The sequence below is a fragment of the Mustela putorius genome, unplaced genomic scaffold, assembly GCF_011764305.1.
Source record: "Mustela putorius furo isolate JIRA1106 unplaced genomic scaffold, ASM1176430v1.1 tig00000421_pilon_pilon_pilon, whole genome shotgun sequence".
NCBI classification, from domain to species: Eukaryota; Metazoa; Chordata; class Mammalia; order Carnivora; family Mustelidae; genus Mustela; species Mustela putorius.
Genome location: NW_025421375.1, coordinates 2410273 through 2433804, shown reverse-complemented (window position 1 = coordinate 2433804; position 23532 = coordinate 2410273). Strand labels below are relative to the sequence as shown.

The 23532-nt window shown below is 37.4% G+C and overlaps 1 protein-coding gene across 9 annotated transcripts in view; it reads left to right on the top strand.

Annotated features, from left to right (window-relative positions):
* Positions 1-23532, top strand: part of NFIB (nuclear factor I B) — a 231286-nt gene that overhangs the window by 139339 nt on the left and 68415 nt on the right. For all 9 annotated transcript variants that reach the window (XM_004765741.2, XM_004765742.2, XM_004765740.2 and 6 more), the window contains exon 4: positions 18460-18528. In XM_004765741.2, coding sequence (XP_004765798.1) covers positions 18460-18528 — 69 coding nt within the window. The remainder of the gene's footprint in view (positions 1-18459; positions 18529-23532) is intronic.

Here is a 23532-nt window from a genome sequence, read left to right as displayed (position 1 = left end):
GAGCATCTATTTTGTTCATAGCGCTATGCTAGATGCTGTAGAAGGTAAAATGGGGGATGGTTTTACAGTGGTTTTACGTTACAAATGAAGCTTGCTTTCCACAAGCTTTTCTGTTCATTTATTATGTGTGCTATTTTTTATATGTTGTGAAGACTGATATTACTCAGCATGACAACTCAAGTGTCATGGGAGTTCAAAGTTGTGAAATACTCTTTCCAACTATCGTAGGGAACATGGGGAAGTGGGAAGAACATGAACTTCAGAATTAAATTTTTCCACTGAATCAAGGCTCCATGTTCTACCATGATCATGGGGCCCATGAGGAGCCTGAGCATATCAGCCAACTTCTCTGAACTCAGCACAACTATATCCACACCAGTTGTAAGCATCAGGTGGGGGGTGGGGGGCCATACTTGGCAAGTAGCAGGTACTTGATAAAAGTGATGGCTTTTTCAACCTACTTTCTCTTCTAGCTGGGTTGATCAAAAAGGCTTCCTACAGGAAGTATCATTTGCTGTGGATCCAGATAGAAATTCATTGATTTTTTTTTTATTGCTCTCCTCTAAAACTTTAAGATGACATACACAAAGTTACAGGTCAAGATAAGATCTGAGGCAAAGAAAGAGGTATTTTCAAGTCTTTTGATGGGATAGGCTGATAGTTTTTAGGTAGTCAATTTTGTTCTAAGGTTTTTGACATCAAAGGAAATGTGGTATGAATTTTGTTACATAGTTTATAAGAGTGACATGAGAAAGTACAAATGTATCATTAGAGATTGCTTTTCCCTTGGCAACATTTTGTATGTTAGTCTCTTGTATTCACATCCTATAAAGATTTTTCCCATTTACCTTTTAATAGTGGTCCTACTTTCTGAAGCCACCAACTTTTCTGTCTTCGTTGAAATTTTTCTGTGTGCCTTATTCTTCCTGGCTCTCCGCAGATATCTCCTTTATCCTATTAACTCATTCCTGGTAACTTATTTCTTACTTAAAAAAAAAAAAAGAAAAAACAACCTATTTATTTATTTATTTATTTATTTGACAGAGAGAGAGAGAGGGAGAGAGGGAGAGATCACAAGTAGTCAGAGCAGCGGGCGGCAGCGGGGTAGGGGGAAAGCAGGCTGAGCAAAGAGCCCGATGCGGGGCTCGATCCCAGGACCCTGAGATCATGACCTGAGCTGAAGGCAGAGGCTTAACTCACTGAGCCACTCAGGTGTCCCAGCTTATTTCTTAACTTAAACAAATGCGTGTTTTGGTCCTCATTCAGACACCTCATTCAGCTAAGAGTCCCATCGCTCTCTTCTTTCTCATGAAAAAGACTAACCTTCCTCCTTAACCTCTCCTGCAACTTGGCTTCTGTCTCCACTTGAAATGATTTTCATTAAATTCTTGACTTTTTATTTATTCATTTTCATTTATTTTTATTTATACATGACTTTTACGATCTGATTCCAGTGCCCCTTTTCCATTCTATTTCTGCTTCCATATTTTTTAATAGTATTTATTTGATTCAATTGACCATGCTCTACTTACAGTGTTCCTTTGCTTTTTTTCTCTTTTTTTAGTTTTATTTTGTTATGATAAGAATCTTAACATGAGATTTGCTCTCTTAAGAAATTTTGAAGTGAATATAGTTACAGCATTGCCCAACGGATCTCCTGGACACTCCTGTTTCGGTTACGATTGCTGCTTTGTGTCATGCTTATGTTGGCTTACACATCTCCCCCTTCCCAAGTAGACAGTTACATTTTCTAAATGAATAATTGGCTACAGTAATCCAATATCTTTTTTTTTTTTTTACTTGACACACTCAAGAAAGCAGAGGACACCAATGCTTATAACACTGCTAATTCAGTGTCTTCACTTGACTTATGAAAACGGGGCAAAGAGAACAAGGGATTTGCCCACAGGTCTAATTAGTTATTGGCAAGAGGAGGCCAAAGCTCACATTTTTTCATAGATCTAAACCTTAAGACAGTAGTAACCCCACTATGTCATTCATACTTTGTTCCTTGCCTCTCCTCCTCTGCAACTGGTGAATAATACAATTGACTCTGTACAAGGCCTTGTGAAAAAATGAATGCTGGCCTCGTCCATGCTTGGCCTGAATGTTTATGAGTGTGCCATGCCACGCAGAGAAAGAAACGAGAAATCCTGGTGTTGAGGTCCTTTCGCAGACTGAGTCACTCCCATTGACTGCCACACTTGAGTTTCTGGAGGCAGCTGTAATAGCCGTAGCTTCTAGGACAAGGGACAGTGGGCAGAGGGGGAGCAGTTGATGGAGGTGAATCCTGAGTGACAGTGGCCTTGGTGGGAATGAGCTTGGGGAGAGATGTTAGTGGAGAGTTCCGGAGGCTGTGGGATTGGGACACTGATGCAGGAAGGGGGGACTCTCTGCCAAGTTATTCCAGTTGCTAGAGCCCTGTAGCCCCTATCTTGTCTTCTGCTCCTTCTCTTCTCAAGGTTCTTTTTTTTAATTTTTAAAAGATTTTATTTATTTATCTGAGACAGAGATCACAAGTTGGCAGAGAGGCAGGCAGAGAGAAAGAGGGAAGTAGGCTCCCCGCCTGGGAACATGACCTGAGCTGAAGGCAGAGGCTTTAACCCACTGAGCCACCCAGGCGCCCCTTTTCTAGAGGTTCTCAGGGATTTGCATTTGTACAGGTCAGGGGTCCCCTTGGTACATAGTCACAGGGTAATGTAAACACATCAAATGCTCTCATCTCAGAACGCTCCGAGGGAAAGGACTAGCCGAGAGAGACACCGTATCTAGCCCAATGTTTGTGTTTCCTAGTCTTCTAACTGTATTGCAGGACCTTTTGGTATCTGAAATGATGTAAAGTAACTTGGAGGGCAAGTGAAATTTCAATATGTGGATGTGGGCTCCGACATCATTGTACACCTAGTTCCAGAGAAGTTTTAAGAGGCCTTGTACCTGAATGGGTTGCAAATTGTTAAATTTTAAAAGATGTTGGTATGCCATATTTTTCTTCCCTTGGGTTCCCTACATAGGGCAGGGGGTGCGGGTCCTCTTCTGAAAGAGGTGTCCATCTTGATGACCCTGAGTTAGGCTGTGAGCACACCCACCGCCCAAGGCTCATGACTCAAGTATCTCAGGTTCTTTTTACAACGATTCCCTGCATCTGAAGTTTCCTTTCCATTTAAATTCTTGTCCCTCTCCATATTTGCAAGGCCTGCTTTTGCAGCATATGGCTACAATTTAATAATGCAAAGCGTTTTCCTCCTCACAGCTGGAAAGCTGGGATTGTTCTATATCAGACATAGAGTGGACTTGCTCCAGGCCAGTTTTAAAATCATTTGAACTCGGCAGAAGCTAAGCTGCTGGACGTATTGTCCCGTACAAAGGCACCCAGGGGACCTGATTGCCTATTAGAGCACCATGCTTGGAAAGAGGGATCGATTCTATGCTAATATATTGCAAGCAGAATAAAATATGAAGCGGAGAGAAAGATATATAGCTACCCAAGTTGTAATCTGTTTCTACATTATAGAAGAATGTGGTTTCAAGTTAGCAGGCAAAAATCCTATTGAAGTTTCAGTTCTTTCTTTTTCTGGAACTATAAAAGACTGACAAGGTATCAAGCAATTTCGGCAAGTACTTTTGCGTGGCAATTTGAGTCTTGTTGGCTTTTGCAGAATGCCTTGGAAGATAGAAGAAGTTAAGAAAAATATTAGGTTTTGGTCTTCCATGCTGTTAAAAATTTTGGGGGGTCTTTTGACTTGTTCGCTGGTCTTTGGGGACCATACCCTCTTTTATTTTATTTTACGTAATAGAACTAAGAACGTACTCCTCTTTCCACTGCAGTATTTCTGATTCTTCAACCCAACAGAGATGTTCCCTTTCCAACCAACCCATCCCCATTCCATCCCACAAGCATGTTCATGTCTCCAGGGCATTCAGGAGGAAGAACACAGAAAAACCACCTGGCTTGCAGATTTGACCTTGTCATCATTAAAATATCACATACATTTGTTAATGAAACAAACAGGGACATGATGGAGTTTCTTTTTTCATAAATTATATGGCTTTATTTATTTGAAATGTCTGGCATAGGCAGATCTATCAAGGCAAAGGACATTAGAGGTTGTAAGGATCTTGGAGTTGTGGGACATGGGCACGTGATTGCTAACAGGTATGGGTTTTTTTGGTGAGGTGATGAAAATGTTCTGGAATTAGGTGATGGTTGTACAACTCTCTGAATAGACCCAAAACCACTGAATTGTATACTTTAAAATTGTATGTGAATTATATCTCAATAAAGCTGTAGTTTTTGTTTGTTCAAAGTGTTTATGAGCCATTGGCAGAAAAGGGTTTGGAACTCAAGGCTGGGAGAGATATTTGGGGGTTCTTAACCCAGGAATCAGTGAGCTCAAACGATCAAGGAAGGGGCTCCCAGGCACAAGCAAGTCACATGGCAAATGGTTTAGGTGTTGTACATGTGCATTTCTCTGGGCTGCATTAGATCTCGTTGAGGTCCCTTATTCTGGTAAAGTATGGATGACAAGTGACAGGTTGTATTATAAGATACTGATTCCGGCTTTTGTTATTGTTGTTGTTGTTTCGTGGCACTTTTTTTTTCTTAATGTAGTGGATTTTTAGTTCAAAATTGGGTCTTTTGGATTGCAGTCATTTTTGGAATTGGACTACTTTCTGTGCAGAACGATGCTGCACAGATGCTAAGTAAGTAAGCAAGGAGTAGAAGAATGTCTTCTTCATTAAGACAAATAAAACATGCTGCTACTTTATACTTACTATGTCCTCGCAATACCTGGAAAGAGCGCATATAAATCACGTTACTTTGCTTAGCATCGGCAGGTGGAGAAGGGAATATCTACAAGCTTTTGAGACAACGTGTAGAAAGAGGAGCAGAGCGATGAGGAAAGGCCCCTGGTAGGGTTACTCTTACAGCAGTCGAGGAAAGCAAAATATTTTAAAAAGAAGATAGTTGGTGCTAAATCTTAATATATTGTGATTCTCTTAAATATATTTACACTGTGTCCTTTTAACTAGAGCACCTAGATTATTGTAGTAATTTTCCCAATCTCTGTAGCTCATATTTTGCCTCAGGTCCTAACCCTGTGAAAATCACTGTAGGCTCCTGGTGATTTCCATAATGTGCAAATCTGATTATTATACTCCCCTTCATATATGTTTTGAAAATTTCCACTCTAGGCTAAGCCTGATCTATAGCATGGCATCTAACCAGCCCTTCATGACATGGTCCTGAATGTTCCTTTCACTGCGCACATGGACCTGCTTTTAGCCTTAGCCTTAGCCATGTTGTTTGTGTCTCCATCCATACGGTTTGTCTGCCTAGAACGCCTGTACTTTCTTGACACCTCATCCATGAGACATCTCCAGGCCCTCCCTTTAGCACAGTTTATAATAATAGCATTTATTGCATTTTTTTTTTACCACTATTTTCTTCTCTGTTTCCCTTCATGGATTCTGGACGCCTTCAGGTGAGAACAGTAAGCTTCCATTTGTACATTTAACATCTAAGGCAAATACCTGGCCAGAGAAAATGTTCAGCAGTGTTTAGAATCTATGAGATGGAGGCTTAGACCAGTAGTACACTAAATAGATTGTAATCTGTTTGTTCAGTAATGAGACCATGTCCATCCCTACAGCTTGACCTGAGCCAGGAAAAGCCTGGTGTTTCATAGCCAGAGACAGTGGGTCTCTTCTGCCTTGTGGACACACCACCCCTCAGACTTGACTGGGGACATTACAGACTCCTAACTTTGTGTGGCATGGTCTGAAGAATTTTGTAGGGATGTATCAGACTGAGAATTGTAGTACCCCAACATAATTACTGATTCAGAATACCAGTCTCAGATGAATCAAATGTTTCTCCTCACCATCTGATGAATTGTGAAGAAGGCCTTCTTGCTATTTTTATGCTTTTGCTTAGGAGTGTACTTTAGTGGTATTAGAGTTCATGTGATCATGAATGAAGGGAACAGGTAAGATCTTTCTGGAAGTTGCAAAAAATATGTGACTGACTAAATGAAATGTTTTGGACTCATTTGTGATTTGTTTGTGTGTGATGTGGAAATAATGTTATTTTGAGAGTTTGGACACCAACTATATATAGATCACTTGCTCAAGGTCATTTTTTTCTTTATTGAGGTATAATTGATATACAACATATTATATAACTATCTATAGTGTATATAGATCTACATACAAACACACACACACACACATAAAGGGAAGAAAAGGAAAATAATATATATATATCACCATAATCAAGATGATGAGCATTTCCATCAATCTCAGAAGTTTCCTCTGACCACTTTATAATCTATTTCTTTCTCTACTCCCCATCCTCAGATGACCTCTGAGATGCTTTATATCACTCTAGATGACTTTACATTTCTAGAATTATTTATAAATGTATATTTTGTATAAACCTACTCTTTTTTGTCTGGCTTCTTTAGTCTAGACTAAAGACTTTGATTTATCCATGTGATTACATTTGTCAATGATTTATTTGTTTTTATTGCTGAGTAGTATTCCATTATATAGATACGCCACATATGGTGTGACATAAGGGTTGATATCCTTTTTAAAGGTTGTTATCCTTTTTAAAAAAAATGTAGATATCCAATTAATCCAGTACCGTTTGTTTAAGAGACATTTTTTTTCCCTCCATTGAATTGCATAGCTACTTACCCAGTAGCAACAATGATACATTTATTTGTCTGTTTCTGGTCCATCCCACTGATATATATGTCATATCTTTTGCCAAGATCAAAGTACTTTTTTGGTTCCTGTAACTTTTTTTTTTAATTTCTGTAACTTTTTGATAAGTATTTATAATAAGTTCTAAAAAGATTTTTTAGGTCCTTTGTATTTTCATCTAAATAGGATCAGCTTGACAAATTCTACAAAAACAAACAAACAAACAAACAAACCCTGTTAGAATTTTGATTGAGAGTAGTGAGATTTACAACTCTGTCTTTTTAGGCATTCAGCAAAATAATTACCAGTAGCTATCTAATATAAAGTCCACATTACTTGCTTAACTTCTGGCCCAGTTTCTCCCAGTTCTACACTAAAATTTCTACAAGAATATGTAAAACTGTACCTTTGGCAAAGTACACTAAAACCGAGACTGAAGAATTACCCTTAGCTAGAAACGCAGAGGCTTATCTTATAATTATATGAACTGTGCATTGAGACTAAATTTAAAAATGATAATTTTCCTACCTAATATCTTACAAAAGATAGCCATGTTAGTTCCTCGAGAAACTGTGGACAATCCCACTATCATCCCCCTAGGTTCAGAGATTTTTCTGTATTGATTTAAAAGGCTGTAAACTCAAAGAACAGGGTTAGGAAATGTGGGATGAAGAGGAAGAAAAGAGAAAGTGTGGGAAGACATCTAGCAATCTGCTTCTACTTCCTAATGTATGTATGTAAGTCCTTAAACAATTTTTCCATTCTGTGCCAGTCCAACTCTTTCACACCATCGAAGAGACCCTTTGAAATCTCGTCCCATCTGTCCTTCCACAGCCACACTTTACAGAGAGTGAGGGTTTTCATGCATGTACCTGGTAGGACCTTACATAGCTAGGTGGTGGGGTAAGAGGCTTATGAGACAAAGGAGCAGTAGTCAGTGGGAACTGGTTAGGAGCTGCAGTTATCAACTTTGACTAATCCTGTTATTGAAACCTTTACTTATTGTAAGCCAAGGGAAAAGCCATACACGTTTCTAAGGACAGACCCTAAATCTCTATAGAATACCCTCTAAGGAAAAGAAAAACGATCCCAAGAGTATGCCCTTGGTAAGAAAATAGTGAAGAACATAGGGAAAGGTACATCATCAAGAAGAACATATTTTTGAAAATGAAGTGCAGAAGAAAATTTCAGAGAAAATAATCTGTCGAGTTAGAAGAAAGTACTTACATGGAACAATGAAGAGATAAAAGAATAACTTCAAGGAAAGTGCCTTATAAGATAAGAAATATCAAGAAGTTGCTTTCATGTAATTAAAGTCTGCATTTGAAGGAATAAGAAACAGAACTGATATTGTGGAAATAATGCTTGATATAGAGGACAAACTTGAGATATTTGCTTTAAAAGCAGAAGAAAAGAACAGAGAGGTTAACATGATGAGAACGTTTATAGTGGAAGAATAGAAAATTGAGTATGAATTTAGGCGTTCTTGGTGAGAAAGCAAAGCATTTAGGAGAGCAATGGAATCAAAGACAAATTAAGAACACTTTAATGAACTAAAAATGATCTAAATATTTAGATCAAAAGGACTAACTATATCTAGCCAATAGTAATTATATTTAAACATATCCTATGGAAGTTTTTGTATTTTGTGGATGAAAAAGAGAATCTTATAATCATCCTGGAGGAAAAACAAGTTACCTATATATTTTTTTTTTCCTTTTGGTCAACCTTAAGTAACAGAAGAGTGGGGGATTAGAATTATGATGAATTACTTGAAATTATGATGAAACTTCTTTTATGTTTAGAGAGTTTTCTCAAAAACTCTCTATTCTCAAAAAATAGAGTCTTTTATTTTCTTTGTAAAAACTTTACCTGAAAACCTATACCAATTAACAAAGTGATACACTCAAAAAAAAAAAATTAGGAACAGGAAGTTCTCAAATCTATACCTATAGATATAAATATAGCTACAGATTTAGACTAATAATGAGAATAGTAAGCAGAATTATACCTAAGTAATTATTATGAATAAGACTGCAGACATAAATGTCAGTCTAAAAATGTAATCCTTGAATATATATAAACAATTTAGTACCAATGTAAAAAAGTAATTCTTGAATATATATAAACAAGAAGTTAGTAACAATTATCTGAGTCCCAACTTCCAGATCATGATTTTTTAATTGTGAAATATACATAAAATAACATTTTCCATTTTAATCATTCATAAATGTACAGTTCAGTAGTGTTAAGTTTATCTACATTGTTGCACAATTTCCAGAGCTTTCTCCTCTTGCAAAATTGAAACTCTGTACCCAGCAAATAACAACTCCCCATTCTCCCTTCTCCCATCTCTTGGCATCCACCATTCTACTTTGTTTCTATGAGTTCGACTGGTCTGGATATGTAGTCTAAGTGAAGTCATACAGCCTTTGTCTTTGCAAGTGGTGTATTTACAGTTTACATTTTTAAGGATTAAAAAGAGGAGGAGGCTTGAGGGTGTTGAGTACCTAGAAATGACAGACTAGTTTTCTTCTTTTAGGATAACTTGTTGGGTTTTGCTAAACAGTTTGTTACTTGTTTTTAATCACGTTTTGCTTAGATTTGTTATTAGGAACGCCTCCTTTTCTTGTTGGCATCAAGTGCATTTTCAGCATCACTTGATAAGGTCGTGTGTCTTTCCTTTTTATCTCTCTATCGTACTGATGGATTTTCTAACAGTGAACTGCACCCAGTCAAGTAATAAAACCCTAATGATAATGGTGTATTGTTCTTTTGATAACATTGCTATATTCAATTCAAATATGTGCATCGAATATATTCAGTTTTATTTAGGATCTTTGAAGTTGCATTTATGCATATGCTTGGTCTTTGTTTTGTTTACTTGCTTTAGTTTAATGAGGGAGGTTGCAAATTTAGTTACTTAAGTTTTGCTGGTCTAATAAAGGCTACTAAGAGAGCGTTCTTTGTAAAGAAATTTGTCATCATTTGCTAAAGCCTGGGAGAGTGTAAAAATCACTGGACTTTAAAGGCTAGGTAAAAGATAAAATCCATCTCTACCTGGTGCCATTCTGAAGGTGGTTTTTAAATCACCTTTTAATTATCTTCTAGGGTTTTCACTTCTAAACTGCATATGAGTCACTGGTGGTCTTTTTAAGCTGCAGATTCTGATTCTGAGGGTCTGGGCTTGACACTGAACTTCTCTGTGCTTAACAAGTTCCCCAGTTATGCCAGTACTGTTGGTCGTGGGACCATATTTTGAACACCAAGATGTTAACCCAGTGGTTCCCAGACGTTGCTGCACGTTTGAATCACCAGGGGAACTTTTGGAACATCTTCACGTCTAGGACACATCCATACCAATTAAATCAGAATAGCCGAGGGTTGAAGCCAAGCATAAGCTGTTTTTCAAGAACCCAGGTGGTTCCAATGATCAGCAAATTTAGGGAATCACTGCACTAGGGGTAATTGGTCTATTCAGGTTTCCACTTTGCTCAATTTTGGTTACTTTTATTTTAGTAAGTAATTGCCCATTTACGTTTTCAAAGTTGTGGTCAGTAAGTTGCATGTGTTATTCTCTTATAATGTTTTTAACGTATTTGGTTTCTATGGTTATGTTTCCCTTCTGTTCTTGTATATTTTCGCTTTTTCTTTTCTTCCTTAATGAGGTTTGCAAATGATGTTCGTGTTTTGCTGATCTTCTCAGAAAATCATCTTCCCTTTTATTGTTTTGTTTTAAATACTTCTTTTCCTATTTTATTGATTTCAGCTTTTGTCTTTAATTCCCTTTTTAATTTTTCTTGGGATGTTTTGCTGTTCTTTCTATCATTATGGTAAAGTAATTTGGCCTTTTGTCTCTTTCTTGTCATTGTTTTCTAGATAGTTCATAATTTTTCTTTTGATTCTGTTTAATCCATAGCTTATATTCTTAATTTTCAGGTAGTTCAGAAAATGTGGTCGCTTTTTATTTTTTACTTTTGGTCTTATTTTCTAAGGGTGAACAGTAATAACAGTTATCTCTTTGGTCAAGGACATGATCAATTTTTATAAAATTTTTGTGAATGTGCTAAGAAAGTACACTTTGTATTTGAATGATATAAAGTTAGTCATTGTCTAATAGCCATATTCAATTCTAAAAGAGTGTATTCAAAATTCTCACTACAATTGTGTTTTTGTAAATTTTCTTGGATTTTAATAACTTTGTTTTATGCATTCTGCACAATATTATTTAGTGTTCATATAGTTTTATGATTTATCCTTTTTATCATATATGCTTTTTTTATTCAGTTGTAATGTTCTTTATCTCGTTTATTGTAATTCATCTTAAATTCTCTTTACCACCACTGACACTGCTTACTTTTTGTTTGAATTTGCCTGATGTCTTTGCACATCATTTTATTTTCAACTTTTTATTCTTGTTGTCATTTTGTCTTTAATATGTTCCTTAAAAATAGCTGAATTTTATTTGCTTCAGTTGATCTGATGTTCTTTATGGGCTAATTCAATCCACTTACCTGTATTGTAATGGGATATGCTTAATTTGTTCTATTTACATTATTTATTTTTACATCTTATGTTCTTAGTTTCTTTGTCTTGATCAAGTTAGTATTCACTGTGTTTTTGCTCTCCCTTTGTTAATTTGGAAGTTCTACCTTCCTTTTCCCTGCTTTTAAAATGAAATCTCTCTCTTTATTATTATTTGAAAATGATTACAGGTTTTCATACTGACTCATAGGTACTGTGATTATCATCTATGTTATAGTGAAGTGTGAGGTGTGGAAATGTTGCTCAGCTTACCTTAGGTTTATATAGTAAGTGGCAGAGCTGATCTTTTAGTATACTTTAACATAACTCAATATAATTTTATTAATTATAATATATTTAATGTGTTAATTATATTAAATATAATTTAATTTTTACTTAATTTACTGTATTCTAAAAATAAACACTTGGTAAACCATAAAATATCTGTGCTAATAAATTTAAAAATAAGAAAGAAAATAATCATTTTCTTGGAAAAATATATATATTATATATATAATATAATAGATAATAAAATTGCCTCAAGACCAGAAAACAGGAGTAGAGAAAATTCTTGAAAGACTCAGAGTTTTCTAAGAATATTCTCTAAAACAGATTATGAGAAGACAGTTTTACCAGCGAGGTTTTCCAGACTTTCTGAACTGTTTATATTTTAAAAAATAAAAATGGCTGTCATCCAAATAATTTTATGAAGCATGTATGTAATCATAGTATGAAAATTTCATAAATGAAACAAAGATCCCCAGAAAAGTATACCAGCTACATAGAACTCAGAAGCAACTGTTAGCAAACCAGTTTAGCAGTAAATTAAAAGAGCTACCTTGTGTGGATAAGCAAAGATAATTTACCTTAAGAATTCAGTAATATATAATAACAGTAAACATTGTAAGGAAATTTAAAAAGGACTCCAAAAAAGCATTTAGTGTTATTCAGTAATTGTTCTGATCAGAACACTTTTAAAAATCTGAGAGAACTAAGAATAAGTTGAACATATAAAATGATAAGAAAAAAACAATTATTAATTAATAGCCAACACTGTCATTAACTGTGAAACTCTAGCGGTAATGTCATTAATATTAGGAATAAAATATTCCTGATAACACAATCCCTATTTTACTTACGTTTGAATGTTTGTTTAAAGAAAAAATGCATAAATATCTGAAAAAAATCCAACTTTATTATAATTAAATGAAAATTATGACATTATTGTAATGATATCTTTTCTCTATCAGCTTGCTACAATGAAAACAAGTCCCTATTATGACTAACATGTAATTGTGGCAGAGGGTGGTGACATGGACACGTTCATTCTGCCCGAGGGAGAAGAAATTGGCAAAAATCTTTATGGAAAGCAGCTTGACAGTTTTTAACCGAGAGTTTTTAAAAAGAGTTTATGTCCTTTGACCCAGCAATTCCACTTCTGGGAACTCCAGCCTAAGGAAATCATGAGAATTGCTGACAAAGATTTGTGTACAGGGATGTTAATGGCAGTTCTGTTTATAATATTTTAAAAAATGGGAAATAACCTAAAATGCCAAAAAAAGGAGAATAGTCAAATAAAGTACAGATATGCAGTATAATATTATACAGACATTAAAATCATGCTTTTGAAAAACTATTGAATCTAAAGGGAATGATACAATGTGAATTAGAAAAGAAGCAAATATAAATTCATTTAAATTTGATCCCAGTTTTTAAAAATTCATATTTTTATATCTTACATATATGCAGGAAAAAGTTTAATGGACTAGAAGGAAATACTAAAAAACAAATAACATTAATATAGTACTATCAGAGCATGTTAAAATCAGAAAATTGCTGTCCTTCTGCTGAATCACTTACTTAAATCACCAACAGGGACATTTCACAGTGAAGGATAAACTTAAATCTAAATTAATACTGGAATGTGAACCTTGGCTATAGGCTGAGGGTCAGTCTCTGCGCAGAGAAGCATTATCTTTGTAATGATTAGTCTGTCTATTTCGTCATCCCACTTTCCATTCTTAACCGTGGACAGTGCAGATCAGTTGAGAAACTGCAGATAAAGCCAAGCCTTACAACACCACTACCCGAAAATTCCCAGTAGGTTAGTGGTGGTATCTGAAGTTATGTGAAGACTGGCAAAGGGCTAGTGTAAAATAATCTTATCTTCTCCCCCTTTGCATCCATAAACAAAAAGATTTAGGCGTCTTTTACACTCTGCGGAAGGAAGTGAACAATTGGAATCCTAAGGCTGGAAAAAGCCTGTGAGATACCTAGGGGTCCTGTTCTTTCTCCAAATGAGCAAGCAATGCAAGAAACCGAACACAAAAAGGGCCCAATGAAAAAGCGGAACCTGGGGGTGGCACCTGGGTGGCTCAGTGGGGTAAGCTTATGCTTTCTGCTCAGGTCATGATCTCAGGGTCCAGGGATGGAGCCTGGCTTTGGGCTCCCTGCTTAGCAAGGAGTCTGCTGCTCCCTTTCCCTCTGTCCCTCCTTCCTGCTTGTGTGCATAATCGCTCTCTCTCTCTCTCTCTCAAATAAATAAATAAAACCTTAAAAAAAAAAAAAGTGAAACCTGAGCATTGCAATAGGCTTCAGAAGTGATCTTAATTCAGTTTCCTACCCAAAGTGAGAATTCTTAAATCTAATGGGGGGTCCTCACTGCCTCTAGGAAACTCCCTACCTCTGTAGACACAAGTTTCCACATCTGTAAAATGGGAATGCTTGCATGACAATGGGTAGGATAATTAGGATCTTTATGTGAATGAATGCATTGAAGATCTTAGAACAGTAGCTTGGTCTTTGTTGGCTGTTACCATTCCCTTTCCCTTCTAGGACTTTTCTTATTGGATGACAAATCTGGTTATTGAGCCAAAAAACAGTTCCTGGAACTACGCAGAAGAAGTCTTATCCAACATCTACATTAACAGTCCTTCTAATACTTGAAGACAGCTTTCATGAATTTAATAACTGCTTTCTGTAGTTTTTTCTTTTTTAATTTCAAGAATAGAACACAGTAGACTATAAAAATGAGCGTTATCAGTTTTCCTTTGGATTTTCTATGTAAATGTTGTTTAACATTCAAATGGAGCTGATTATAATTTGAGATATTAACAGTTAGATATGCCATTGTGTCCCTTTGTTATTGTTTGTAAAGGAGGTTAAACACTATATTAACTTCTGAGTAGTGATTTATTGTTGCTTTTGTTAGAGAAAAATAAAAAAAGAAGTAAAATAATATAATTTGATATTGCCTTTGAGAATCTTCAGTTTGCAGAGGTCTTTATTTCCTACTCAATTTTATTTTTTAAAAAGCATTACATGTAGTGTAAATACAGCGTCACATAAATGCCGAGTTGTTCTTTGCTTCTTGGCTTAAACTGTTGTGTAATATTGCTCTGTAACCATTAAGCAGCTGCTCTGCCTCAGAGATGCTCATATTTCCTTTGGTAGATGAAGGAAATTTACTATATGAATGTCTCCAAATTGCTTTAAAATCATTGGCCTTTGTATCAGCTATTTAGATTCACAGTGGTCTACGACCCCCGTGAAAACCATGTTTCTGGAAGACCCCAGCAGCCTGGAGGTTACAGATGGGGTTATGTTGATAGTAATGACCTGCATTTTGCTGAGTCTCATCCTCTGTACATTCACAGGGCTCCTGGCACTCTGCGTTATTGTCCCCGGTTGTTTTATCAGTGTCCTTATGTGTTGTTTCCTACATACTTTCTTGTATGCTATTCGTTCTCCAAGTACTCTGTCCTGAACTCTTTCTTTCCTTTGCCCTCCTCATCTTGGGGAATGCCTGCCTCATTGTAAGGCTGTGCTGTGTGCAAAGACGAATGGAGGAGGTGGCAGTCGGCTTCGGGTACTTCTCCCAGGTTACCCAGTTGCCTGATTCCCCTCATCCCCCACTCCCAGAAGGTCATGTTGGTGGGGCCGGGTTGGGGGGGTAGGGGAAGGGGCAGTGGTTGCGTTACCTCTCAGCCTGGGCAGCCCTGCTTTCAGTGAAGTCTTAGTATGTTCCATGCAGGACTGGAGCCCAGTGGGACTTGTGGGTGTTACACCTTGTCTAGTGGGTGCAAAGCAGTTCTGACATATTTCCAGCGCCTTTCATAGTTCCAGCAAAATAACTCTTTCGGGTTTCCTTGTAGATTCAGATTCCTTAGAACATGAGATGAGGGATGGAGAAACACCCGGCTCCATTCTGAATTGCTTTCCCTCTTTGGTGAGATAGTTATTGTATTTGCTTATGTGTGACTGGCTGTCTTCCGCTGGTAGGATTAGCTTCAGGGGGATTCTCCCACCCGTGTGATTCGGCTCCTGATGTCCACACACCATTCCGTCTTCATGGGTATGGCCAAGACACTGATGGAGCCCTGACTACTCACTAGAGTAATGAGGAAATGAACTTCAGATGATATCTACATATTGAAATGTTATTACATATGATGCATGATTTCATGTATATAAATATATTGAAATGTTCCCTCGTCGCTCATTTGTGTATTTATTTTACAAATATTTTTGAACTCTGACTCTTTAAACACTTCTAGCTTCTGGGTAGTTACTTTGTACTAAATGCTTCAAGTTGTACACCAGTACGTAAGGAAGTTAGATATATAATCTGAATCTGATCATCATTATTTCCCACTCTACCCCAAAGCCTAAATGGACCCCTCAGCCGATGAGTCCCAGGGAATAACTAGGGTCAGTATAATTATCCTTCAACCTTAAGCCATCTGTACCTACATCATTACGTAATTACCAAGATGCTTACTTATGACCCTGTTCCAAAAGGTTAAAATCTAAGATTTTGTTCTGTAAGCATTGATTTAGTAGTTACTGTATATACAGGAACTGAGGTGGTGTTAAGGGAGATTCAGAGATGAACAAAACCCAGGCATTCTCCCAAATAAAGGAGCTGATAATCCCATAAGAACCACAAGACTTGAAAACAGATATCCTGGACACTTGAATGTGCAAAGGGATGTAAGTAAGTACAAACTAGGTGCTCTGTGAATTCAGAAGAAAGAGATGATTTCTGACTGGCACAGGGATTGGGAGAGGAGGGTAGGGGAACGGGGAACGGGTCACGGGGTAGATGGTCGTCGAGCGGGACGTTGCAGGATGAGAACAAAGTAGGTAGAGAGAGAGCCGTCTGACTGGGGGAGCTAACTGCGCGAGAAAAGTAGGAGAACAGACATTTACAGAGCACAGCTGAGGGACGACAAATAAATCCTGTCTGGTTGGTTAAGATGTGAGCTGCCATCAAGCAAATAAGGTCTTTATGTTTAATGTATTTGCCAATATAAAATTTTACATTTACTGTATATAAAGTATAATTTGTTATACTTTACAAAGATGTGTGTTGCGTTTGTTGTGGTTTTATATGATAATAACCTACCATGGTTCAGAAAATTGAAAATATCTTTCCCTCCAATCACACAAAGGGATACATGACTTTAAGTACCTCTACAGTGTTGGCTACCTAAAAGCTTCTCAATAATCAGCGAAATGAATTCAACCTTGTGAAAAATTAAGTTGCTAGAGAACTAGGAGTTTCCTAAAATACAGGTACATCAAATGGGGACATTTTGTCATTACCTTCTTAAAAATGTGTATTTTTTCAAAGTAATACTTAATATGATAATATAATATGATAAGTTTTATCACCAGCTGAGATCCAATAATTCTTTCACACTCTTTCTTTTGTTCTGCTTCTAAAGAAGGTGAATGGTAGTAGAATAGTGTTCAGACAGGCATGGCTCCTTGGTTCACAGAAGTGATGCATATAAGCTCATTGAATGGTTTTCTGTCTTTTCATGCTATGTACAGTTGAAAAGTAGTGTGGTAGCTTTTGTTCTGGTAAAATTTCTGAATAAAGATTTGCACGTGATTTGAGACCGTCTGGAATCATGTGCGCGTAATTCAACGTATAAGTGGTTGTTGACCCAACTGGCCGATCCTAACTCGTTGGGAACATTTAATGAGTGCCTCGTGTGGATTTTATGTTTTTATCTCACTTATCATTCACAATAATTTTATTAACTCTAGTTTTTAAATGGGGAGTCTGAGACACAAAGAGTCTAATAACATGATCAGGATTCCACGCTGATAAAGTGTGGTTGGGAGTCGAATGCCAGCCCCCTGATTCACATTCCTGCCCTGAATCGAATCCCTTGGTCAGCCCTAAAACTGTATGTACTGTCTGATCCAGCTGCCAGTTCTTAGAATCCAGAGTTTGTTTTCCTGGAAACTTTTGCATTCAGAGGGTTTTCAGGCTTTTCTTATTCTCTTCCTGGGAAGCAGAGTGTGACCATACTCCTCCTTCTGGTATTCCGTCCCTCTTTTGCTCTCAGTACATGTCCTGCATATCAATGAGAAGCTGGGGACATGACTGGGCATTTGTGGAAGCCCTCATTTCTAATCCTGAACACAGCTTGACCAGATCCCAGACAGCACAGAACTTACTCAGGCCCCTGAACAGTGGGCCATGTCACCAAAGAGTCCTGTGGCATTTCTGGAGGCCTGGATTGGTCACTGTTTGCTAGAAAAAGGATGCAGTTCTTGAAATGAAGGGAGTCCAAGGAAGTAGTAGCAAGAGGGAGAGGGCATTGAAGTCATGTGGGATATATCAAAGTTGCGTGGAAATAGGTCTATGCAAAGTATTTGCTGTATGTACAAGTTCTGCTTTTGTGTGATTCATGACCTTGGAACAAGGGTGAGGGAGGGCTGCTAACAACAGTTCACTTTTCTTTAATCAGGGAAGGATTTGTGAAAGAACAGTGGTTTCAAGAGATCTTTGAAGTAATTCCAACAAGGTTCTAATTGTGGTTGTGGTTTTCCTTTTTCTTTCTTTCTTTTTTATAAACGGGTAGACTTTGGTCTACCAGGTGCTACTGAGCTGAATACATTTGGTAAGAACCCCTGACTTCATTCTCAATGCGTGGGCTGTGGCAAATAAAACCATCCAGTTGCCCTGTACGTTTAGCAGACTGTGGAAAAATTTCCCTAGGAAATTATTTGGCATTTCAACTTCTTACTTTTGTTTAAACAGACCCCGGATTGCATTCAAAGAGTTTTGCTTTCACTTGTGTTTGTTATAAGCACACTTAGTTTTTGTTCTAACCTTTGGTTTAAAAACACTTGAACAAATCCTAGTGTTTAATCATTTGTTTGCTTCCTGCTTATGCTGATCTTTTTCCTCTCAATATTTATTTTCAGGTTACCTGGAGGATAGTTTTGTAAAATCTGGAGTCTTCAATGTGTCCGAACTTGTGAGGGTATCCAGAAGTAAGTAAACTCTTTTGTTATTATTTGATTATATATTATGATTTTAAATATTTTCTATTCCGAACCTTCAACACAGTATTAAGAATAACCACTCATAGGGAAAATCTGAGATTTAAAATTTCCATCTTGTTGATAAAATCATAAGTGGATATATTTTGTCGGATTTTCTAAAATATTTGCCTTTAGGTCATCAAACTTTTGTAGTTCAAAAATAATTGGGGGGTTGTTCTGATTGCTGTGTTACTAGTATTCATTTAATTCACGTTCTCTCTGTGACCATAGATGGTCATTTATATCAAAGGAAGTGTGATTAATTACATGTACTCTATGTTGTTATGATAACCCACATAAGTTTCCTGTAGATAAGTGCTTTTTCATTTTACTAACGTTTCAGTGGGGGCTTGGAGATGTACAGGATATACACAGTAACATGCAGAGTGTAGAGAGATGCAGAAATTAACTTTGCAGATTGTAGTTTGGATATAGATAGAAAGCTATTGTGATCCAAAACAATGTCCAATTGTTTTAACTGGCCACCTCACCTGAGACACCGTTCTTGATAGGCCAGATGAGATTTTTCTTGGGTTAAGTTCACCTGGCCAGCTACCTAAGCAAGGGAGAAGTTTATTGACTTAAGTCTTTTACGTATTTCTCGTGTGTACAAATATACCTAAGATGTAGCTGTTAAGGCATTCATCATGTTAAAGGAGGTGACTCATTTCTTCTCATTCTCTTTGATTTAGCTTATTTATGTAATTTTGAAGGCTCTATTTTTACCTGGCATTTTGTTAGAGAGCGTCACCGGTTTGGATGATGTTACTCAAATGGTGTAGTGGCATTCCGTCCTTATTTAAGTTGTGTTTTCCATCTGGGTCAAATTCAGAGGTCTTGAACAAGAATTGTGGTGATCCCAAAAGAACAAAGCAAGTTACTGAGGGTAAGTTTAGGGAGTGAGTTAGAGTTGTGACCATGCAGTAATCCCCCAGCTGGTAGGTGACTATGTCTTTCAAACCAGATTTAACTTAAAGGGTTCCTCTTTCTAGAGTGGCCAGTGAAAATAGCATATATCGCAGGCAGTTGCCTACACGAATGTTTAAGATCTTCAGTAAGTTATCCTTTCTGACATATGCCGCGGTAGATAAATATATGCCCCAAAGACTTCTGTCATGGATCTGTTTACTTACAGCAGTGCAGGAGACCAAAACCTAATATTCTGTATCCCAGCAACTCTAGGATTCAGTATTTGCGAGATAAGAGGATTCTGATGGTCTTTTCCATTGACCAAAGCCGCCATGAGCCCTGCGTGTTTTTCCCAATCAGTAACGTGGTATGGAAGGCCTCCGACATTTGAAAGTTTTTTCTGTGTTTATTTTTAATTTGGAAAGGAACGTACCTGACTTATTCACTACCACTTTCTGGCATTCATGTAAAGAAGGGGGAATTTGAAAGTGGGGCGGGTGGTGTGTGTGTTGGGGGGGTAGGTATTTTTCCTCCACTGTTCTGCTACATTACCAGACTTTATAGCATTATTTGTTATAAATTTGTCTTTTCCTAAGTTTCGTGGTATTTTTTTTTAAGATTTTATTTATTTATTTGACAGACAGAGATCACAAGTAGGCAGGCAGGCAGAGAGAAAGGAGGAAGCAGGCTCCCCGCGGAGCAGAGAGCCCGATGTGGGGCTCGATCCCAGGAGTCTGGGATCATGACCTGAGCTGAAGGCAGAGGCTTTAACCCACGAGGCACCCCATAAGTTTCGTGATATTATTTCCTCCTCCTTATGAGATGGACCGAAGAGTCATCTGTTAGAAATTATTACCAGTTCCTCATTATAGATAACATCATGCTAGACCCTCCAGAAGGACAGCCAGATAGTACCTTGGAAAGCCCAGAATGATATTTTGAAAACTCTGAACCTGCACATAAAGAAAGACTTAAAAAATACCTTTCCAGAACAGTTCCAAAGTGAGGTAGATTTAATATACTTCACTCATTCTTTTTAAACCTCTCTTCGAGGTTTTTAAGTTATCTGTTACAACACACATTACTGATCTGTAATTAGGATATTAATTATGTATATGCATTCATTAATTTACTCAGCAAACATTTATTTTCTCCTCTGTATGTAAATAGGTGGCTCTGAAATGCTTGAGAAGTTATCCTAAGTGTCTTAATATATCCACATCATAATCATATTTACACAGTTCAACTTCGTTGTTTATGAAATAGGCGTTTGCCAAGTAAACAGAAACTTCAGCATGACCCTTATGCTGTATATCACAAATTCTGACTTCTTGAGGGTTTACGGTATGTTAATGGTTTCTGGCCTCCTGGGTTTGACTAACACGTGACCCACTAATGTGTCTGTTGACTTTAGCTAATGAAGCTCCCCTGTTTTAGGATACTGATCATTCTGTTGAATGATATTATCTCCATCTTGAAAGTTGATTTAGGAACAGCTTTTGGAGTGAGAAGAACAATAAGAGAGATTAAGGGTTGGCCTCTCACCCTTAGATTCTGAGGTTCTTTGGATCTTCGTCTCTAAGAGGATATTGGCAGTCTCTTAAACATGATTTGCAGCTTTCAGACTTTGCAGCTCTCCAGGAGAGGTGCTAACTCGGATCTTTGCACCTGATGGAAGTTCTTCCAGAGGCTTTTAAACAGGAGCATCAGCCTGGGACTTGCCATGCTCACATACTCTATTTATTTATTTATTTATTTTAAAAAATTTTATTTATTTATTTGACAGCAAGATAGAGAGCACAAGTAGGCAGAGCAGCAGGCAGAGGGAGAAGGAGAAACAGGCCACCTGCTGAGCAAGGAACTCAATGCAGGGCTCGATCCCAGGACCCTGAGGATCGTGACCTGAGCAGAAAGCAGGTGCTTCACCGACTGTGCCACCCAGGTGTCCAACACAAACTCTCTTTATTATTAAATGTATTTGGTGAGCACTGCTTTAGAATTTGGCCATGTTTATTATTAAGCAACTCTTCTTCTTGTACTCTCCCCTTTAATGTCAGAAGGCACATTACATTTTTGCAATGCTCATGTGTAAATCTGTGGGTAAATTATTTTGATTGCCGTCATGAGAGTCTGTAATAATCCTTCTGCAAGAAAATTTAGAAAAACAAAATTTCCAAAGATTTTTATTATTATTATTATTCTACTATAAATTTCATCCAGTATGTTTATGGCCAAGCAATCTGTGTTGACGCTTAAGCCATATGTATGAAATAGAAACTACAGATCTTTGCTTAAATGTTGCATGAGCTTAATAAATTGCAAGTACTTTACATAAGTTATGACCTGTAAGTTTCCTTTTTAGTAATTCAGTCCTTTGAATTCTATCCATTACTGTTGCAGAAGGCTGGACAGATTACTGACTTTCCCCGAGTCTCTCAAATGCCTCCTTCTAGCACACACCCTGCTTTCCAATGTCACATAGAACATGGTTCTAATAATAAATTTTAAAGCATGTGGTTACTGTGGGATTTCTTACCTTGCTTTTTTTTTTTTTTTTTTTTTTTTAACCTCTGGTATACCTCAAGCCACAACAAACAGTTCCATTTAGCTGCTCAAAGAACTCAAGCCATTTGGCATAGTCACCCATTGAATACAAATATTTTCTGTGTTATTCAAATGAAGGTAAAGTACGTTATATAAAAAAGAAGAATTTAACAGAAGGCATAAACTCCGGAAGTTTGGAGCTGAGACTAATCTTGTATATATTGATTTAATTTTTAATAGGGGAAGAGAGAGATTCATCGTATATTCTTTGATTACTTCTCTACAATAACACATGTGCTTCCTAATCATACTTTCTTAAAAATATTTTAAAGTAAATCTTGGCCGACCTGATATTGACACACAATTCAGCTGACAGTGAACACATGTAGCGAACCCATTAAAATTCTGGGTAAGGAAAATTCCCTGAAATTCCTTTACGAATCATGTATTCGATTTGAAACAGTTGGAAGAGAAGAAGATTAAGTAGACTATATGTTCTTAGGGTGAATCATAGGGGCTCTGGAGTTTTGTTGCCATAGCCCTGGACATACTTTCTCTCCTTAGAGCTTTTGAAGGCCTGATTTTAAAAAAGGTAAAGAGAGGCTCCTGGGTGGCTCGGTGGGTTGGGCCTCTGCCTTTGGCTCTGGTCATGGTCTCAGGCTCCTGGGATTGAGCTCCGCATGGGGCTCTCTGCTCACCAGGGAGCCTGCTTCCCCCCTCTCTCTGGCTGCCTCTCTGCCTACTTGTGATCTCTCTCTCTCTCTCCCTCTTTCTCTCTCTCTCTGTGCCAAATAAATAAATAAATAAATAATCTATTTAGGAAAAAAAAGGTAAGGAAAGAAACTATTCTTCAGCACTGTCCTTTGATACCCAGCTGCCCGGTCTCACTTTGTATATTCTCAGCCCGAGATGTTGGTCTTGTAGTCACTCCTATTGAGAATGACCTCTCCTTAAGAACTTACTCATTCAGCAAAGTCTAGTGCAAGCTCTGGCTTCTCCAGAGAATTCTTGGATCATTTGAGCCTGTATGGGATTCTTCTTCCCATGAAATCCCATAGCGCTTATTGGGGCTGTCATTCATTTGGGCAGTTTCATTATAATCTGCAGTATGCTGCTATTTCTATTTTTTCATGAGTGCTTTGTTTACCCAGCTTGTTGCCCAATCTGTTTTATTAAGGACAGGAACTATCTTAGACTATTTTGTATCCCTTGCAGCACCTGCCAGTAATGGACACAAACAACTTGTTGAAGGGACAGACTTTCAACAAATAGGTTCCTTTTTAACCCTTCCTCTGCTTTTAGTGCTGTTAGAACTGTTCACTCTGCTAAGCACTCCAGGCTGCCAGGGAAGAGATGTGGGGAAGAAATCAAGGAAAGAAGGGATCTTACATTGGTTGAATACCTATTATGCACTGGGCACGATGCTGGGCTTTTATCACTCCTTATCTCATTTCATCTTCAAAATAATCATAGGCTGTAGGTGACCTGTATTCTCATTTT